General features: G+C 49.0%; 2 protein-coding genes across 8 annotated transcripts in view; one reads left to right on the forward strand and one right to left on the reverse strand.

The window, feature by feature from the left end:
• LOC139175941 (zona pellucida sperm-binding protein 3-like) overlaps positions 1-4,046 on the reverse strand; it is a 28,249-nt gene extending 24,203 nt beyond the window's left edge. Inside the window, exons 1-3 of one of the 2 annotated variants that reach the window (XM_070767348.1) lie at positions 3,689-4,046; positions 2,117-2,238; positions 1,154-1,257 (exon numbers count right to left, since the gene is read on the reverse strand). In XM_070767348.1, coding sequence (XP_070623449.1) covers positions 1,154-1,257; positions 2,117-2,238; positions 3,689-3,943 — 481 coding nt within the window. In that variant the 5' untranslated portion in view covers positions 3,944-4,046. The remainder of the gene's footprint in view (positions 1-1,153; positions 1,258-2,116; positions 2,239-3,688) is intronic. The other variant, XM_070767349.1, reaches the window with a different exon arrangement.
• LOC139175949 (asialoglycoprotein receptor 1-like) overlaps positions 1-17,364 on the forward strand; it is a 579,489-nt gene extending 562,125 nt beyond the window's left edge. For 2 of the 6 annotated variants that reach the window (XM_070767361.1, XM_070767363.1), the window contains exons 2-9: positions 10,421-10,509; positions 10,794-10,910; positions 12,090-12,185; positions 12,295-12,366; positions 13,440-13,526; positions 14,905-15,056; positions 15,487-15,593; positions 16,926-17,364. In XM_070767361.1, coding sequence (XP_070623462.1) covers positions 10,421-10,509; positions 10,794-10,910; positions 12,090-12,185; positions 12,295-12,366; positions 13,440-13,526; positions 14,905-15,056; positions 15,487-15,593; positions 16,926-17,076 — 871 coding nt within the window. In that variant the 3' untranslated portion in view covers positions 17,077-17,364. Of the gene's footprint in view, positions 1-3,284; positions 3,988-4,042; positions 4,135-6,286; positions 6,406-10,420; positions 10,510-10,793; positions 10,911-12,089; positions 12,186-12,294; positions 12,367-13,439; positions 13,527-14,904; positions 15,057-15,486; positions 15,594-16,925 lie in introns of those variants that run through there. The other 4 variants (XM_070767360.1, XM_070767364.1, XM_070767366.1 and 1 more) reach the window with 4 other exon arrangements.
• Positions 17,365-19,720: the final 2,356 nt, after the last annotated feature.

The following is a 19,720-nucleotide window of genomic DNA, read 5'->3' on the forward strand; positions in this document are numbered from 1 at the left end:
TGACTCCCTCTTCTTTGTGGCAACCCCTGAGATGTTGGAAGGCTGCTATCACGTCTCTCCTGGTCCTTCTTTGCATTAAACTAGCCATGCCCAGATCCTGCAACACTTCTTCGTATGTTTTAGCCCTTCAGTACCCTAGTCCTCTTTGTGACTCTTCTCTGCACTCTTTCTAGAGTCTCAACATCTTTTTTGCATCATGGTGACCAAAACTGAATGGAAATATTCCAAGTGTGGCCTCACCAAGGCTTCATAAAGTGGTATTGATGTGATCTTGATTCTGTCCCTCTGTTGATGCAGCCTAGAACCGTGTTGGCTTTTTTGGCAGCTGCCTCACACGGCTGGCTCCTATTTCAATGGTTGTCCACCAGGACTCCAAGGTCCCTCTCACAGTTACTACTCTTGAGCAATGTACCACATTTACTGTACCTGTGCATTTTGTTTTTCTTGCCTAAATGTAGAGCCTGACTTTGTTGTGACCCACAACCATGCCAAGGACAGAAGGAAGGATGAATGAATGGAAAGAGGCAGGGAGAGGGGATAAGGAAGGAGAAAGAAAGAAAGAAAGAAAGAAAGAGGAAGGAGGAAGGGAGGAAGGAGGGGGAAAAGAAGGGACAGTAAAGAAAGGAAGTAAAAGAAGGAAGGGATGGAGGGAGGGTGGAAGGAAGAAGAGAAAACAAAGGAAGGAAGGGAAAGAAAGATGGCAGGATGGAGGAATAGAAAGCAGAGAGAAGGGATAATGAAGGAAGGAGAAAAAAGGAAGAAAGGAGGAAGGAGGAAAGAAACAAAGGAGGAAGGAGAAGGAGAAGGAAGGAAGGTGGCAGGAAGGAGAGAGGGGAAGAAGGGATAAAAAGGAAAGGAAGTAAAAGAAGGAAGGAAGGGAGGGTGGAAGGAAGAAGAGGAAAAAAAGAAAGAAAGGGAAGGGCAGAAAGAAGGAGGGAGGAATAGAAAGAGGCAGAGGGGGGAGGATAAGGGAGGAAGAAGAAAGGAAAGAAAGAAAGGAAAAAGGAGAAGGGGAAGGAAGGAGGCAGGAAGGAGAGATGGAAAGGAAGTGAAGGAAGGAAGGAACCTGACTTTTTTCGCGTTTGAATTTTATTTTGTTCGATAGGGCTTCTTGTGGCTATCTGCTTTAAGGAGAATTGTTCATCAGCTTTACCGGTCATCAGCTTTAAGGAGAATCCCAACGAGCCTTCTCTGGACATTGTGGCCTTCAAAGGGGACCAGGTGGGCCGGAGGGCTTGACTGGTCACGTTGTCTTTCCTGCAAGAAGGGAACAGAGAATGGGGAGCAAAAGCCTTGAGACTTTTTCCTTCCTTTCTTCTTATTCCTATGTCCTTCCTTCTTTCCTCCCTCTCTCCCCATCCCTTTCCCTCCCTTCATCCCCCCTTTTGGTTATTTCCTTCCTTCCCCTCCCACCTGTATTTTTGCGAGTTTGCGGAGAGGGGCGGCATATAAATCCAATAAATCTAATCTAATCTAATTTTCTTTCCTTCCTTCCCACCTTCCTTCTTTCTTCCCTCCCTCACTTCTCTGTCCCTTTCCCTTCCTTCCTTCCTTCCTTCCTTTTCCTTCTTTCTTTTCTTCTCTTCCTTCCCTTCCCTTCCCCCCCACCTCTCTTCCTTCTTATTCCCTTGTCTTTCCTTCCTTCCTTCTTTCCTCCCTCTCCCCATCCCTTTCCCCCTTTTCCTTCTTTCCTTCCTTCCTCTCCCTTCCTCCTCCTTTCCTCTATTTTCCTTCCTTCCTTTTTATTCCCATGTCCTTCCTTCTTTCCTACCTCTCTCCATCCCTTTCCCTCCCTTCCTTCCCCCTTTCTTTCCTTTCTTGCTTCTTTTGTGTATTTTCTTTCCTTCCTGCTTGCCCACCTTCTTCCCTCCCTCCCACTCCCTTCCTCCATCTCCCTTTTCCTTCATTTGTTCCTTCGTTCCTTCCTTCGTTCCTTCCTTCCTTCCTTCCTTCCTTCCTTCCTTCCTTCTTCAATCTCCCTCCTTCCTTCCCTCCCTCATTGAATTGCCCTCTCTAGGGCAGCTGCAGCCTTCCCCAAGGAGGAAGACAAAGCCCCCTGCCCCCCTGCCCGTGTACTCCTCCCCCCCCACCGGACCTAGCCCAGTCTGATGGTCACCTGGGATAGTGGCATTCCAGCCCAAAGGTGGCACCATGGCTCCGGGCAATGAATGGGTGGTCCTTGGTCAGTGAAGGTTTGTAGAAGAGCTGGATATGGTAGATCAGGAGGTCAGGGGTCATCTGCAAAGAGGGAAGCTGTTGTGAGTGATCCTCGACCAACTCTGGTCATCATAGATTCCGAGGAGGATGAGCCAGGCCCATCTTGGTACCCTGGGCCAGTGGTTTTGCCAGCTGATGCAGAGAGTGAGAGTGAGGGAGAAATAGACCTGGATGAACCTGAAGGACCCCCAGAGGTGGCAGAGATGCCAATGACCGTAGAGTCTGACTTGGAGGAGGAGGGAGATCATGAGCCTTTGCTAGATGCCCACTTTAGAAGACTAAGAAAAAGACAAGAATACTTGTATGGGAAAAGGAAGTAGTCGGTAGTTTGTAATTCTAGGGAATTGTTGACCACTCCCCATAGGTATTTAAGGGTGGCCAGTGGGAAATTCAGGGTGGAGTTTCAACGTTGATGGAGTCGGCAACAGTGTGTGTTATTTTCTATCATTGTAAACCACCCAGAGGCCATTTGGAACTGGGCAGCATATAAATGCTACTAATAAATAAATAAATGCATGGATGGATAATGGATGAATGAATAAATTATCTAATCTAATCTAATCCAGGTAGAAACAAAATGGTGGGTTTAAAAAAAAAATGTTAGTCAGACTTTGCTGACTTTCTAAAGAGGCCTGGACTACAATTCCCACAATTCTCTTCTAAAGCTGGCTGGGGAATTCTGGGAGTTGAAATCAAGCCATCTTCCAAAGTTGCAAGGTTGTGAAACATGGGTGTAAAGGATGGCCCTGCAGAGTTGGCCCCAGAAGAGCAAGGGAAGTGTTTGACTTGTGATATTGTGATACAAAATCCAGCATATAAATCTCGTTTGCTGTGTATTACTGTTTTTTGTGAAACTATTACTACTACTACTACTACCACCACTACCACTACCACTACTACTATTAATAATAATAATAATAATAATAATAATAATAATAATAGTAATAATAATAATAACAACAACAACAGCAATCTGAGTCTGAGGAATAGGGTGGCTAGAAATATAATAAATTATCATTATCATTATTATTATTATTATTATTAGTAGTAGTATCACTAAGTCCTAGATACTTGGGAAGTGTTTGACTTGTGATATTGCAATACAAAAGCCAGGCTATAAATCTTGTTTCTGTGTATTACTGGTTTTTTGTCAAAATATTATTATGGGGGGTAGTAGTAGTAGTGGTAGTAGTAGTAGTATTACTACTACTACCAAGTCCTGTTGGAGTGGGCAGCATATAAATATTTTTTAAAAATGAAGAAAGGAATAAAAAGGGACCCTGGAGTAAAACTTTTTTCCCCTTTCTTTCTATTTTTATATGTAAAAATTTAACAAAATATTATTTTAAAAAGAAAAAGGGACCTTGGAGGTCTTCTAGTCCAGCCCCCCTTTAGACAGGACCCCCCAACGCTGCCACCTTCCCTTGCCCCCCCCCCCCAGACTGAGCCCCCCGCCCCAAGACGCTGATACCTGCACGGCGCTGCCGCACTCGTGGAGACCCGCCTCGAAGACCACCACCGCGCCGTCCGCGGGGCCCGAAGGCGGGCAAGCGGCGGTGCCCAGGGTCAGCTCGTCGGGCTCCACCAGCTTCCCGGTCCCGAAGAGGTCCCTGTGGACAGTGACCACCAGGCCGTGCGACCCGCAGCGCACCTCCACCGGCGCCCACGAGGCCGAGCATTCCTGCGGGAAGACAAGCAGCCAGGCGAGGAAGAACCAGACGCGCATCGTGGCTCGCTCAGTCCGGAGACTCTGCGCGGCTTTCGGGGCAGGTGAGGCCGTTTTAGAAGCCGCCCCGCTCTCACCTGCCGGGGCAATTAAACCCGGCACCGCCCAAGTGGGCAGGTAGGAAGCCAACCGGGGAAGCTGCGAGGGACTCAAGCGCTTTTCCGACTCGGGTTGAATCAAGGCAGATGCAGGTGCACAGAGTTGGAAGGGACCTTGCGGGGTCGTCTAGTCCAACCCCCGACGGCCCAAGCAGGAGACCCTGCCTACACCGGTCCTGGCAGAGGGCAGTGGGGTCCATCATTCCTTCCCTCCTTCCTTCCGCACCATCCCTGTTCTCCTTTTTTCCTTCCTTTCATCCCCCCACTTTCTCTCCTCTTTCCTTCCTACCCATCCTTCCTCCCTCTCCGCTCTCTCTTTCTCTTTTCTTCTCTCTCCCCCCTTCCTTCCTATCTTCCTTCTTCCCCCCATCCCTCTCTTCCTTCTTTCTCTCTCCTTCCTTCCTATCTTCCTTCTTTTTCCTCCCTCCCTCTTCCCTTCCTTCCTTTCTCTCTCTCCCCCTTTCCTTCCTATCTTCCTCCCCCTCCCTCTATCCTCTTTCTCTCCCTCCCTCTTCCCTTCCTTCCTTCCTCTCTCTCCCCCTTTCCTTCCTATCTTCCTTCTGTTTTCCTACCTCCCTCTTCCCTTTCTTTCTATGTCTCCCCCTTTCCTTCCTATCTTCCTCCCCCTCCCTCTATCCCTTCTCTTTCTCTCCCTCCCTCTTCCCTTCCTTCCTTTCTCTCTCTCCCCCTTTCCTTCCTATCTTCCTTCTGTTTTCCTACCTCCCTCTTCCCTTTCTTTCTATGTCTCTCCCCGTTCCTTCCTATCATCCTCCCCTTCCCCTCTCCCTTCTCTTTCTCCTTCCTTCGTTTTCCTCCCCTCTCTTCCCTTCCTTCCTTTCTCTCTCCCCCTTTCCTTCCCATCTTCCCCCTTCCTTTCTTCCTTCTCTTTCACTCTCTCCTTTTCTCTCCCTCTCCCTTTTCTTTCTATTTCTCTCTCTCCCCCTTCCGTCCTATCTTCCTCCCTCCCTCCTCTCTTTCTCTCTCTCTTTCTCTCTCCCTTCCTATCTTCCTTCCTTCCTTCCCTCCCTCCCATCCTGCCTTTATTAATGTCCCCTTCCTCCATCATGTTTCTCAACCTTGGGCATTTGAAGTTGAGTTGGTTTCAACTCCCAGAAGTGTAGCTCTGGGGAATTCTGGGAGTTGGAGTCCACCCATCTTCAAGCCGCCAAGTTTGATGCAGAGTGACCTGTTTCCCATTCACAGGGCAGTTGTAGACTCCCTCCAGGGTCCCTGGGAGAAATAATATTGACAGAGCAAAGGTCCCGTGGGGGGGGGGGGAGAGGGAGGGATGGGGGGGGAGGACAGAGGGGGCCTCACTGGTCCAGCCCCCTCATGCCAGCCCTGCTTTTGTAGCAACCAGGTGGGGGGGGGGAATCAGGGCTCAATGTTGCCCAGGCGGGATGGTCTCCGAACCAAGGCTGGGGGAGCGGAGGACCCTGGTTGCCAGTGGCCTGCAAATGCCACGGAGGAAGAGGAAGGGGCGCAGGGCAGCATGGCGACTTCGGTGGTCAAGTGACCACTGGTTAGAAACACATAAACATTTATTTATTTATTCTGTCCAATACACAATGAGGGTTTTAGTGGGTGTATATATCTATATACACATAGTAAAGTACATGATGAAGGTTATAGAGGAGATCCTCATAGTAAAATATATCTGTGAAAGAATAGAAAAGAAGATATAGTAATAGAACATATCAATGAAAGAATAGAAGAAGAGATATAGGAATAGAAGAAAGATATAGGAGATATAGGAGAGCAATAGGACAGGGGACGGAAGGCACTCTAGTGCACTTGTACTCGCCCCTCCCTGACCTCTTAGGAATCTGGATAGGTCAACCGTGGATAATCTAAGGGTAAAGTGTTGGGGGTTTGGGGATGACACTATGGAGTCCGGTAATGACGGCAGAAAAAGACCTCCTGGTCCATTTAGTCTGCCCTTGTGCTATTTCCTGTATTTTTATCTTAGGATGGATATATGTTTATCCCAGGCATGTTTAAATTCAGTGACTGTGGATTGACCAACCACGTCTGCTGGAAGTTTATTCCAAGCATCTACTACTCTTTCATTCAAATAATATTTGCTCATGTTGCTTTTGATCTTTCCCCCAACTAATCTCAGATTGTGTCCCCTTGTTCTTGTGTTCACTTTCCTATTAAAAACACTTCCCTCCTGAGCCTTATTTAACCCTTTAAGATATTTAAATGTTTCGATCATGTCCCCCCTTTTCCTTCTGTCCTCCAGACTCTACAGATGGAGTCCATGAAGTCTTTCCTGATACGTTTTATGCTTCAGACCTTCCACCATTCTTGTAGCCCGTCTTTGGACCCGTTCAATTTTGTCAATACAGTATCTTTTTATAGGTGAGGTCTCCAGAACTGGACACAGTATTATTCCAAATGTGGTCTCACCAGCGCTCTACACACCATTTGTTCAGTTTCTGGCAGACAAGTCCCCGAGTCCCAAAGAGAGAGGTGCAGTGGGGTGGGGGGGATAACAGAGGTGGAAGGGACCTGGGAGGTCATCTAGTCCACTCCCCTGCTCAAGTTAAGAGAACCTACACCGTTCCAGACAAGTGGCTTGTCAGAAATTTATTTAAGTTTACTTCTGGAGGTAATATTACAATGCAAGAAGATGGTCTGTAGCCATAGGAAAGCCTGATGTAAGCCATAATCAGCATGTAATCATGGTTTTGCTAATTGTGCTGCAACCTACATGGGGCTACCCTTGAAGAGTGTTCGGAAACCTCAGATTGTGCAGAATGCAGCTGCGAGAGCAATCATGGGCTTTCCCAAATATGCCCATGTCACAACAACACTCCGCGGTCTGCACTGGCTGCCAATCAGTTTCCGGTCACAATTCAAAGTGTTGGTCATCACCTATAAAGCCCTTCATGGCATCGGACCAGAATATCTCAGGGACCGCCTTCTGCTGCACGAATCCCAGCGACCGATTAGGTCCCACAGAATTGGCCTTCTCCGGGTCCCGTCGACTAAACAATGTCGCCTGGCGGGACCCAGGGGAAGAGCCTTCTCTGTGGTGGCCCCGACCCTCTGGAACCAGCTCTCCCCAGAGATTAGGATTGCCCCCACCCTCCTCGCCTTTCGTAAACTTCTTAAAACTCACCTCTGCTGTCAGGCATGGGGCAACTAAGATAGCTTCCCCAGGCCTAGTTTATGTATGGTATGTTGTGTGCATGTTTTTTAAATTATGGGTTTTTAGTTTTTAAATATTAGATTTGTATTGTACATTGTTTTCCATTACTGCTGTGAGCCGCCCTTAGTCTACAGAGAGGGATGGCATACAAATTTAATAAATAATAATAATAATAATAACCTGATGGGCTGTAACCTATATGTTCTGCCGGTGTGTTTCAACCGCCCGTAATTACAGAGTAATTAGTCCAGGAAGACACACACCACAGGATAAAAGGAAAACCCAAATGTTTTTATCAACAGAATAACAGAAACAGCTCCCTTTTTAAATGTCAAAGGGATTTTCTGGTACACACAAGGCACAGGTTGAATGCAGTCCAATTGCTCACCCAATAACTGGGAAATTGAGTCCAATTCTAACGTCCAGAGAGTCCACACACACAATCCTGAACAGCAAAAACCACGATCTTGACGAAACAATGAATCAGATAAACTGCCCTGAGGCTAAAACACCAGGCTGCACTTTTATCTGTAGCACTAATTACTGGAGCCCCACCCAACCACAGGTGGCCTCATTTTCTCTTGTAATAATCCTTCAGTTGTTGTCTCCTATGCATCACTACGCATGCGTGGATGTGTCATTAATTCTTGTTCAGAATCCAAAGATGATACAGATGATTGATCTCCTCCTGGGCTGTCTGCCAAACTCCCCTCTTCCCTGTCACTCACGTTTCCTTGGTCAGAGGAGACTCTGTCGGCAGATTCTATTGGGAGCAAAACTGGCCTGCGGCATGTGGATGTCTCCCCCACCTCCACCTGCACATTCCTTGGGGCAGGAGCTGGGCCAGAGCTAACCACAACACCTATATATAAGGTTACTGTGGTTTGTTGTAGAGTGATTTTGTGCTGGGTGGTTTAGTGCTTAGTGGCTTGTGGGTGGATGCAGTGGTAGATGTAATAATAGTGTATGACAGTATTGCAGTGATGGGCTACGAGCTGGAAAGCTAAATTGCGCTCGCTGCTGTGGCTTGTGAGTTCTTGCGGGACCAGTACAATTTTGCTGTTGCACTTGTGGAGGAAGCAAAATTGTGCACGGAGCCGCAGGTGCGCTTGTGTTTCAGCATGCGCAGAAGCAAAAAAAACCCTCGGTGAAACATGGGCGCACCTGCTGCTCCATGCACAATTTTTCTACCTCCACAGTTGCAACAGCAAAATTGCGCTGGTCCCGCAGAACTTTCAAGCCGTGGCGGTGAGCGCAATTTAGTGTTCCGGCTTATAGCCCACTGGTGTAGTATTGTGATAGTTTATTTAGAGAAGCATTTTGCTAAGAAGAAAAGTAAAATTTCTGAGTCTAAGGAGAAGGGCGGCATTTAAAAAGTCGAATAAATAAATAAATAAATAATATATTTTTACAAGAAAGCCTGCTGTAGTGTTTTTCACTGAAGATTTCAATTAGGCATAGTGGTTAACTGTGGCTAGCTGGTGGGGTTACCTTCCATGTGCGCAAAACTCTCCCCCAACATGGCTGTCCACTGGTCTCTTCTTAACAACCTTCAGTGAGGAAGCTCCTACAACCTCTGGTGGCAAGTAGTTCCACTGGTGCATTGTCCTCACTATCAGGAGGCTCCTTCTGAATTCCTGGCCAACGATGGTTAAGAGAATTCCTGCCACCGGGAAGTGTCGTGGTCCTTAAAAGAATTGGGCTTCCCTGTTGACTTCTCAAGATGGTCACGAGAGGGGATCCCACCACCCCAGGACACAGCAACAGTCATAACTATGAATTGGTGCTCATAAGGGTGAAAAGTACCATAAGTAACTTTTTTTCAGTGCCCTCACACGGTGGTGAAATTCAGCAGGTTCTGACAGGTTCTGGAGAACCAGTAATGGAAATTTGGAGTCATTTGGAGAATGGGGTACAAATGGGGATTTTGTAATCCCCTTCCCCTGCCACGCCCACCAAGCCGTGCCCACAGAACCGGTAGTAAGAAAAAAATTGATTTTTTTTGTAACTTCAAACAGTCACTAAATGAACGGTTGTAAGTGGAGAACGAACAGGATAGTAGAAATAGACATAGAAGAACAGAGTCGGAAGGGATGTTGGACGTCTTCTAGGCCCACACTCGGCTTAGGCAGAAAGCCCCACACCACTTCAGACTAATGGTCCTCCAACACCACCTCAAAAACATCTTCTAAAAACCCTGACTTTTTTCCACCATTGAATTTCATGTTATTAGATAGTGCCCATCGAGTAGTAGGTTATGATCTACTTTATCAAATGCCTTACTGAAGTCCAAGTAAATTAAATCAAGAGCATTCCTCTGGTTCATTGATTTTGTCACTTTGTCAAAGAGTGCAATAAGATTAGTCTGACATGATCTGTTTTTGACAAACCCATGTTGGTTTTTGGTTATTACTCCGTTTGCTTCTAGGTGTTTGATGACTCATGGCTTGATTATCTTTTCCAGAATCTTCCCTGGTATTGAGGTCAGGCTGATAGGTCTGTAGTTTCTGAGATCTGTTTTTTCTCTTCTTCTTTGAAGATGGGAATGACATCAACTCTTTTCCAGTCTTCTGGCAGTTCACCAGTGCTCCAGGATCTTTGAAAGACATGGTTCCGTGGTTCTGAGACCTTGTAAAATGAGCATTGGCGTTCTACAGCTGAAGATGAAACATTATGTTGGAGTGGGGGGAATGTTGGGTGGTTTCTCTTCAGACCAGCCTTCTTGATCATGGCCACTTGAAGATGGGTGGGGTTCAACTCCCAGAATTCCCCAGGCAGCGCAAGCTGAAATCCACCCATGTTTATGGCCAAGATCGAGAAATTCTGTTCCAGGAATTTGCCTCCTGAAATGTCACTCCAGACCCTCCAGTGTATCCCACCCACCAGGTGGGGGTGGCCGCTCCCACCGCAACCCAGTTTTGCTGCATGCGCAGCTCAGCAGCTCTGCCATGGGCGTGCCCATCAGAGCAAGATTTTACTTCTGCGCATGCACATGAATCAAGATGTCATGAAGGGACATACGCATGAGAGAGATTTCAGGGATCTTCTTTGCTTCCTGCGCATGGACAGAAGCAAAATCTTGCTCAGATGCACTTGGGCACACGCTGGAGACACGGAGCTGTGCACGCAGCTCAATTCACACTACGGGTGCAACGGCATTGACTATACCAGTAGGAACCCACTGCTGCCACCCAACCACCTGCCTCCGTCCCTTTTTCCCAGCATGGAATCCTCCAAGTCACCCACTGCGCCCCAGATGTACGAGGACTTGCTGCCTCCAAATGTGGAGAAGGAAACACACATTGAAAAAGGTACCTGGAAGCAGATTCGAATCATGCGGCCACTGGTGTGGGGGAGGGGTGGAGACTTATTTTGGTGGGGTGGAATCCTGGAGACCTCCTCCTTTGGTGGAGCCATGTCATGGTCTTGAGGATGGGTCACAGAGCCGTGGCATCAAGTCCAGAAGGTGTCCACCTGGTGAGGGCCTCCAAGATATTCTTGCATCTTGTTTCCCCGGGGAGAGACCCCGCTCGCCTTGCTGGTCCTGGAAGGATGGGTGGGTGGGGGTCTTCAGGACATCCTTCTTTTCTCACAGACTTTGCGTTCTCGAAGCCCTTCGCCCAGCGCCTCTGTCCCACCAGCCGACTCACTCTGGTGTTGATGGTGTCCTGTGGCATTCTGGTCCTCTCGATCGGCATCCTAGGCATCCAAGGTGAGTGTGTCACACAAATGGGGTGTGCTGTGAGTGCGCAAGGCCCCAGGAAGGAGAAAACGTGAGGCAGACGTGGAGCAAAATGGGAAAGTAAAAGAAGAGAAACGTGGATTGGTCCACGTGGAACAAAGGCTGCTGCAGTCTTAAGTGATGGAAATGCAGGAAGATGCTGTGCTTTGTTTTGTTTTGAACCTGGTTTTCAGGTGTTGTAGGATCTGGCCAAAACTAGAGGGCTATTGCACGTCATCTAGTCCAACCCCACCTACAGGTAGTCCTCGATTTACATCTGTAATTTGAGCCTGTAGTTTCAGTCATGACTGAAAACGGGAAATGAAGAAGATAAACCCAGCGGCCGGTTAGGTCCCACAGAGTGGGTCTTCTCCGGGTCCCGTCAACTAAACAATGTCGTTTGGCAGGCCCCAGGGGAAGAGCCTTCTCTGTGGCGGCCCCGACTCTCTGGAACCAGTTCCCCACAGAGATTAGAACTGCCCCTACCCTCCTTGCCTTTCGCAAACTCCTCAAAACCCACCTTTGTTGTCAGGCATGGGGGAACTGAGACATCTCCCCCGGGCCTATACAATGTATGTATGGTATGTTTGTATGTATGTCTGCTTAATAATGGGTTTTTAAAAAAATATTTTAAATTGTAAATTATTAGATTTGTCATGAACTGTTTTATTGTGTTGTGAGCCGCCCCGAGTCTATGGAGAGGGGCGGCATACAAATCAAATCAAATCAAATCAATCAATCAATCAATCAATCAATCAATCAATCAATAAAGGTGGATTGATCCATGTGAAACACAAAGCTGATGGATGGCTACAGATCCAGGCAACCACGGTGTTGTTTGTTTTAACCTGAGTTTTGGGGTCTGGTAGGAATAGGCGAAAACTAGAGGGCTGTTGCACGTCATCTAGTCCAATCCCATCTTCAGGTAGTCCTCGATTTACAACTGTAATTGAGCCCGTAATTTCAGACATAATTGAAAGTGGGAAAGAAGAAGAAGAAGAGAAAGGTGGATTGGTCCATGTGTGAAGCTGAAAGCAAAAAATGGCAAAAAATCCAGGCGGTGGCTGTGTTTCAGGTGTTGTAGGGATAGAGAGCAGAACAGTGGGACATAAAAGTGATGGGTTGCCCTCCCCCTCGGCTCTGCTTCCTCCCTCCCCCTCTCTATTCCAGGGGTTCAATTCACCAAAGGTCTCCGAGGGACCCAGAAGGGCGTGAAGAATATTTCCCAGGCAACCCAGCAGGGGGTCACTGACATCAAGGCCAAAAGTAAGGAGCCAGAGGGGGCGAAAAGCAGCATGCAAGCCCCCCCTTCTCTCCCCCATCCCCATCCTTCGGGCAACATTCTGACTGGGGTCTTCTTCTTGTCCTCTTTAAGGGGGAGGCACCGAGTTGAAACTGGATGAGCTGGAGAAAAGTTTGCAACAGGAGAACAATACGCTGTTGAAAGGTCAGCATTTTTCATCCCGGAAAAAGCCTCCTTCCGGCTGGGGTGCAGTTGTGAGTGGGGGTGGGGCTTGGGGTCCCTACAGAGGAATAAGGGAGGCCCATTGTTGTCAAAATCCCTGGCAAGAGAAAGGGGGCACAAACACCGTTGTCAACCTCAGGAGGTTTTGGGGAGAGAAGTCTAGCAATTTCGATCAAGAGGCAGCTGCTTTCATCAGCCATCTTTCCTAGCAGCTGCGGCTGCCTTGCCGGCCCCCCCTTCAGCGCTTCTTCCCCTCTCTCCAGCACAAACGCTCAGATCCAGTCACCCACACAATCCACAGTCTCTCCATTTCAATTGCTCGGATTGTGGCCGTCCTAGTTAGTGGTGACAGAGTCGCCTTTCACAGCTACTGGCTGAGGGGAGGGGCTGGCTCCCTGGGGGGATTGCAAGCCCCCCCCCAGACCAGCAACTGTTGCATCCTTTCTTCAACATCCCTCCAAGGTGTATCTGATCTGGTTCCAATCTGCTTCCAGGTCTCCAAAGAGCTGGGATTCGGAGTTCCCCACGGATCACGGGAGACACCCATAGCGCTGTGACTTGGCCATGCCCTCTCTACTCAGGCAGCTGCTTTCATGAGTCAGCTCACATGGCAGCTGCAGCTACCCGTCTGCCCTGCCTGGCCCTCCCTTTCTTTCTCCCCACCCCAATTTAATCCCCTCCATCTGCCCACCCTTTCCAAGCACCAATGAAGGGAGCTGTGGCTGTCACAGCTTCTCATTAAAGCACCTGCTTCCGAATCATTAGTGGGTGTTTCGGAACCATGGATTAAGACAGTGATTTTCAAACGTGGCCACTGGAACATGGGTGGACTATGACTCCCAGAATTCTCAAGAACTCTCCTAGCATTCCCCAGCCAGCATGCCCGGATGAAGGAAACTGTTGAGGTTTATGAAAGCCCACAACCTCTAAATTAGATTCGTCAGGGTGGGGGAGGGGTTGGTAGCCCGTTTAATACAGTACCACGTGTGTGTGTTTGTGTTTTGTGTGTGTTTAGGTAAAGCTTCTTTCTACTCTTCTTGCTCTTCTTCTTCCAGCGATTAAACTGTACCAGACACAGGTGGACACCCTGGAGCAGAATTCCAGAGCTTTGCGCTGCGAAATTATGGAAATGAAAAGCAACGGTAAAAATTAGAGACCCAAGTTTTCTTTCTTTTATTATTTCCTTCTGCATTTCTTCTCTCCTCTCCTCTCCCCCTTCTCTTTTCTCCTCTCTTCTTCCTTCTTTCCTTTCATCTCTTTCTCAACTATTCTTCTCTTCATGCTAGGGTTTGCAGGGCCTCTAGGAGGCATGAATGGTTACTCAGGAGGTTTACTCGTGAGTAGCACTGCTGACTACTGGGCCTCTCAGCTCTTCTTCATAATCTGACCCATTTGTGAAAATACAGTAGATTTGTCCAGAGATAGGTTCCTGCTTCCATTCCCCCACCGGTTCCAGTGGGGCCAGCTCCACCCCAATAGGAAATTCTGGGATGAGCATGCAGGTACACATCCCCGATGCATGCACACATGTGCACAAGATTTTGCTTCTGTGCATGAGCAGCAAGTGAATTCTTGTGCGAGAATGCTCATGCGAGCAAGACTTTGGCGATTTTTGGTGGGTTTTTTGAAAATTGCAGAAATCTTGCTCGCACAAGCATCCTCACATGACATGCATGTCGGATGTGCGCCCAACCGCAATGGCCTTGGGGGGCTGCACCGGTAGCACCGAAGATGAGTGGCCCCTCGTGCAATTTAGCTTCCGTGCATAGTCAATAGCTGGAATCAGCCCGAAACACAGCTGGTCAGGGCCTGACGGAGGCCTTTTTCAAGTACCTGAACAACAACAACAAATACAGCATGGTGGCATGCAAGGACCGACACCGACCAATCCACTTAAGTGATGTCGCCAGTGGGTTGCTACCTGTTCAGGTAATTCAATCCGAACCTGGAGAAATCCACCCCTGGGTTAGTCCCCATATTCAGAAGGCATGGGTTTTTTTGGTGTAATTCTCAATGGGTGGGCTTGTTCTACCCCCCAGTCAGAGAAACTCAATGGCCAATCATGGCACACAGAGGTGGTCACGTGTCATGGACTACATTCCCCACAATGCAATCTCTTAAGGAGGCAGCTCTTAATTCTTAAAGTAACTACCATATTTTTTGGAGTATAAGATGCGCCTCAGTTTTGGGGGAGGGAAATTCATCTGGCCAGCACCCCTTGCTCTGGGCAGCTTCAGCGCATTGTTTTATTCCCTGGTTAGGGCTTGAAAAAAACTTTCTCCGACAGAGTAGCAATGAAAACAAGCCTGCAAAGACTTAGGGCTGAAACAACTTTTTTCGGAAGGAGTAGCAATACAAATTTGGCCAAACCCAAATCTTGCGTCCGTTCTTCATATGTTTCAGCCTCCAGACCTTTGATCCCCTTGGTTGCTCTTCTCTGCACTGTCCCCAAAAGTCTCAACCTCTTTTTTTCGCTCTGACGCCCCGATCTTTTCTCTCCCCCCCCCAACCTTCCCCTAGGGAGCAAAAGTGGCTGCTGCCCCAAAGGCTGGCTGACCTTTCGCAACAGCTGCTACTGGACCACCTGGTCCAGAAACACCTGGCAGGGGGCCAAAGAAGACTGCGAAGAGAAGAAAGCCCACCTGGTGATCCTCAACTCCGCCGATGAGAAAGTAAGTGGGGTGGGCAATCCCTTGGGTCTCCAGCAGGAAGCCCTTCCTCCTGCACCAGCTTTGCCCTGTTCTGCTCTTACATCCAGTCCTCAACTTACCATGATTCACTAAGTGACCGTTCAAAGCGACAATGGAAAGAATGACTTACGACCGTTCCTCATTCTTAACGACCGCATCCTTACAGCTACATGATCCCATATTCGGACATTCGGCCATTGGCTCTGACTTATGACAGCCCCACCCTCCCCAGGGGTGGTCAGACCCCCTTTTGCCACCTTCTGGCCAAGTTCACTTCACAACCATGTTCATGACGTGTCCCTTAACAAAAGGTCATAAAATGGGGCAAGATGAACTTATCAGCTGTCTCACTGAGCAACGGAGATTCAGGGCTCAGTTGTGGCGGTCAGTCATTTGTGTTTTCTCACGCCAGGCCTTTGTGAAGACCTACAGAAAGGGAAGTAATACCTGGATTGGCTTGACCGACTCCAGCGGGGACTGGAAGTGGGTGGACGGATCATCCTACACTGTTGACCAAAAGTGAGTCCAGTTGACCGTTGGCTCTCTGCCCCCCAAAGGGAATTAAAGTCGTCCCCCCATTTTTATCAAGAGATTATATTTTATCATCATCATCATCATCACTGAAGGACCCCATAATTGCTTGCATTGGGTGGAGCTGAAGGGCAACTGAATGGGGATAAGTAATTTACTGGCCCGATACTGTTCCCTGTCGCCAGTATGGAGTTTATTCAGCGTCATTTATTAACTTATTTACTTACTTATGCCACAGGGAGAAACAGTGGGGGGAAAATATCTCCAGGAAGCGTCCAGGCTTAGATGTTTGGACTCTGCCCCCATTGGGTTTATCCCTGGGGAGCTTTCCTGGCTGCCCCCACCTGGCTTGGCTGGGAAGGGCCCCTGCGAGGATGCCGTGGCTGGCTGGCCTAAGTATAGATTTTGGAAAGATCAAATGGAGGGGAGGTCAAAGCAGGGGAAAGAGTGATTGGCTGGGGACGATGGGTGTTGCGGGAGATCAGGTTGGAGATGGTTGCTTTGAAGTGGCAGGAGATATTGAATGTAATTCATTTTAGTTTTCCTTCCTTCCTTCCTCTCTTGCTTCCTTTTATTTTCCATCCTTCTCCCTCATATTTCCTCTCTCCCTCTCCCTCTCTCCTTCCCTTTTCTCTCCTTCCTTCCTGCCTCCTTTTTCTCCTTCCTTCCTTCCTTTCTCTCCCTTCTTCCTCTCTTGCTTCCTTTTATTTTCCTTCCTTCCATCTCCCTCTCTCCTTCCCTTTTCTCTCCTTCCTTCCTTCCTTTTCTTTCTTTCCTTCCTTCTATCTTGCTTCCTTGCTTTTATTTTCCTTCCTCCCTCACATCTCCTCCCTCCCTCCCTCTCTCTCCCTCCCTTTTCTCCTTCCTTCCTCCCTCCTTTCTCTCCTTCCTTCCTCCCTCCTTTTTCTCCTTCCTTCCATCCTTCCTTTTTTCTTTCCTTCCTCTCTTGCTTCTTTTTATTTTCCTTCCTTCTCACTCACATCTCCTCCCTCCCTCTCCCTCTCTTCTTCCTTCCTACCTTTTTCTCCTTCCTTCCTTCCTTCCTTTCTCTCCTTCCTTCCTCTCTTGCTTCCTTTTACTTTCCTTCCTGCCCTCTCTCTCCTTCCCTCTTCTCTCCTCCCTTCCTGCCTCCCTTCCTCCGTTCTTTTTCTCCTTTCTTTTTCTTTCTTTCTCTTCCTTCCTTCTTCCTTTCTTGCTTCCTTTTATTTTCCTTCCTTCCTTCATCCACACATCTCCTCTCTCCCGCTATCCTTGTCTTTTCTCTCCTTCCTTCCTGCCTCCCTCCCTCCATTTTCTTCTTCCTTCCTTCCCCCATTTTAGGGACTGGGATGAAGGCCAGCCAGACCACTGGTACGGCCATGGCAGTGGGGGTGGAGAAGACTGCGCCCAGATCATGCAGGACGGCCTTTGGAACGACAACGTCTGCTCCCGCACCTTCTCCTGGGTGTGCGAGATGGAGCTGCGCATCTGAAGCGGCCCACAGCCAGGCCCAGCTCCCGTGAGTGGCTACCCTCGGCGCATGCGGCAATGTCTTTGTGTGTGTCGGACAATCGGTGGGGCTGAGAGCGACACGCGTCTGGAGGGGCTTCTGCCAGACCCCGGCCATCGCAACGGTCTCGTGCAAAGCCTTGGAAAGTTCCGGCAGCCTGTCTCTCGCACCTGGAACCCGGAGGTGGGGGGCTGAAAAGCTGCAAAAACATTCAAGGTCCCTCATGGTGTTGTTTTTTTAAAAAAACAATAAAGCTTCTTTTAAAGCAGCCGCCTCCATTTCTCCACTCGGTCTGGTCGTGATTTTATTTTATTTATTTATTCATTTGTCCAATACACAAATACATAGGAAGAAAAAGACATGTGGTAATATATATAAGGGTAAAAGTGAACTTAGAGGAGAGGAAATATGACAGGAAGAGAATATATATGATAGGTGAAAGAAAGGAAAGACAATTGGACAGGGGACGAAAGGCACACCAGTGCACTTATGCACGCCCCTTACTGACCTCTTAGGAATCTGGAGAGGTCAATTGTGGAGAGTCTAAGGGAGAAGTGTTGGGGGTTAGGGGTTGGGTCAGAGACGCACGGCCAAGGTCTCTAGGATCTACAATAGTGAGGACAAACCTTTTTTTCCTCGGGTCTTGAAATGATGCACATGTGCACTATTGCACCCGTGTGCCTGCCCAAACTCAACAATACCCCTCCACAGGCCCAGGATCGTCCATTTCCTGGCTTCCAGAGGGCCTGGTGGGCCCATTTTTCACCCTTCCCAGGCTCCAGAGGCTTTCATGGAGCTTGGAGAGGGCAAAAAACGCCCCCCCCAGAGCCTCCGTGTGCGCTTAAAATCAGCTGACAGGTGTCCACATGCGTCGTGGAGCTGAGCTAGGGCAATGGCTCGCGTGCCAGCAGATATTGCTCCGCGTGCCACCTGTCGCAGGTGTGCCATAGGTTCGCCATCACGGATCTAGAACATAATAAAGCTGGAAGGGACCGTGGAGGTCATCTAGTCCATCCCCACCCCCACTCTAGAATAGAGTTGAGCTGAAAGGGACCGTGGAGATTATCTAGTCCAGCCTATACCAGACCCTATACCAGTAATTGCGAACCTTTCTTTTTTTTTGCTTGGGTGCCAAAAGGGTGGGCAAATGCCCCCACCCCGTGCATGCGCACGCAACCTGCCCCTCCGCTTCCACCATGCACATGCGTGCAGGTGGGGCGGGCCAACTTTCCAAGCGCTACCGAAATGGGTCAGTGCAGGATTTCCGCTTTTTAACTTCTGCACTTGTGGCAAAAAGGCCCAGAAAGAAGCTGAAATAAGGTAGGTGACCACTGCCACTCTCCCGCTCACCGCTACTTGTCCCACAAGTGGCCCGCCCACTGCCCGTTCTGCTACCCCACTCGGCTTGCTCTGGTCCATAACCTCCTGCAGGGGCTAGGAGAAGATGGGGGGTAAGCTGGTGGCCACGAGCTCCTGCGGCGTGGGAGAGCAGAGAGCAGGCCACGTGGCCGGAGCTCAGGCAGGCCGCTTTTGCCACTGGGCCCAGCTACCGCTCTTGGCGCTGCAGTGAGATAGATGTTGCGCGCGGATGTCCCCTTCTGGCAACAAAAATTGCTGTTTTCTTTGCTTCCGTGCCACCGTTCCAGCCCATCCCTGGGCGCAGGCCTCACTGAAGCCTCCAGACATCTGGTAAGCCCATTGGGCTGTTTTTTCGCCCTCCCCAGGATTCAGAAGGCTTTCCTGAAGCCTGAGGAGCAGTGGCTACCAACATGGTAGGGGATGGCGCATGAGTAGCAGAAATTACGCAAATTGCACCCAGCCGTTATGGTGCCAGTCCTATGGACGCCATTATCTTTCCCCCATATTTTTGCTTCGCGCACATGCGCAGAAGCAAAATCTCATGAGGAAGGTAAAACAATTGCTGACATGTCTCTCGCACATCTGTCCTTTCACAAGATTTCAGCGCGTTTTTTGCTTCCTGCGCTGCCCTCCAGAAGGCTGAAACTCAGCTGGCCAGTGCGCATAGGAACTGACATAGGGCGATGCCCTTGTGTGCGCTAAGATATGGCTCTGTGTGCCCCCTGTGCCCTAGTTTTGCCATCAGGGGCCCTACTAGTATTTCAGACAATAACTCAGGAGGGTGAACCCCAGTCTCTCCATCCTTCTCTTCTTCCTCTTCCTCCTCCTTCATCTCAGTCTCCTCCTCCTCCAGTTCTTCTTCCTTTTCCTTCAAGTCAGTCCCTTCCTCCTCCTCCTTCTTTGTCTGTCTCCTCCTCCTCCTCTTCTTCCTCTTCCTTCTTCTTTGTCTCAGTCTCCTCCTCCTCTTCTTCCTCCTCCTTCTTTGTGCCAGTCCCTTCCTCCTCTTCTTCCTCCTCCTCCTTCCTTGTCTCCTCCTCCTCCTCCTCCTCCATCTCAGTCCCTTCCTCCTCATTCTTCCTTCTTTGTCTCAGTCTCCTCCTCCTCCTCTTCCTCCTCTATGTCCGTCCCTTCCTCCTCCCCCTCTTCTTCCTCCTCCTCCTTCCTTCTTCTTTGTCTCAGTCTCCTCCTTCTCTTCTTCATCCTTTTCCTTCTTCCTCCTTCTTGTCTGTCTCCTTCTCCTCCTCCTCCTCTTCTTTCTTTTTTGTCT

Source organism: Erythrolamprus reginae, chromosome Z (genome assembly GCF_031021105.1).
Source record: "Erythrolamprus reginae isolate rEryReg1 chromosome Z, rEryReg1.hap1, whole genome shotgun sequence".
In the NCBI taxonomy this organism is placed as follows: Eukaryota; Metazoa; Chordata; class Lepidosauria; order Squamata; family Dipsadidae; genus Erythrolamprus; species Erythrolamprus reginae.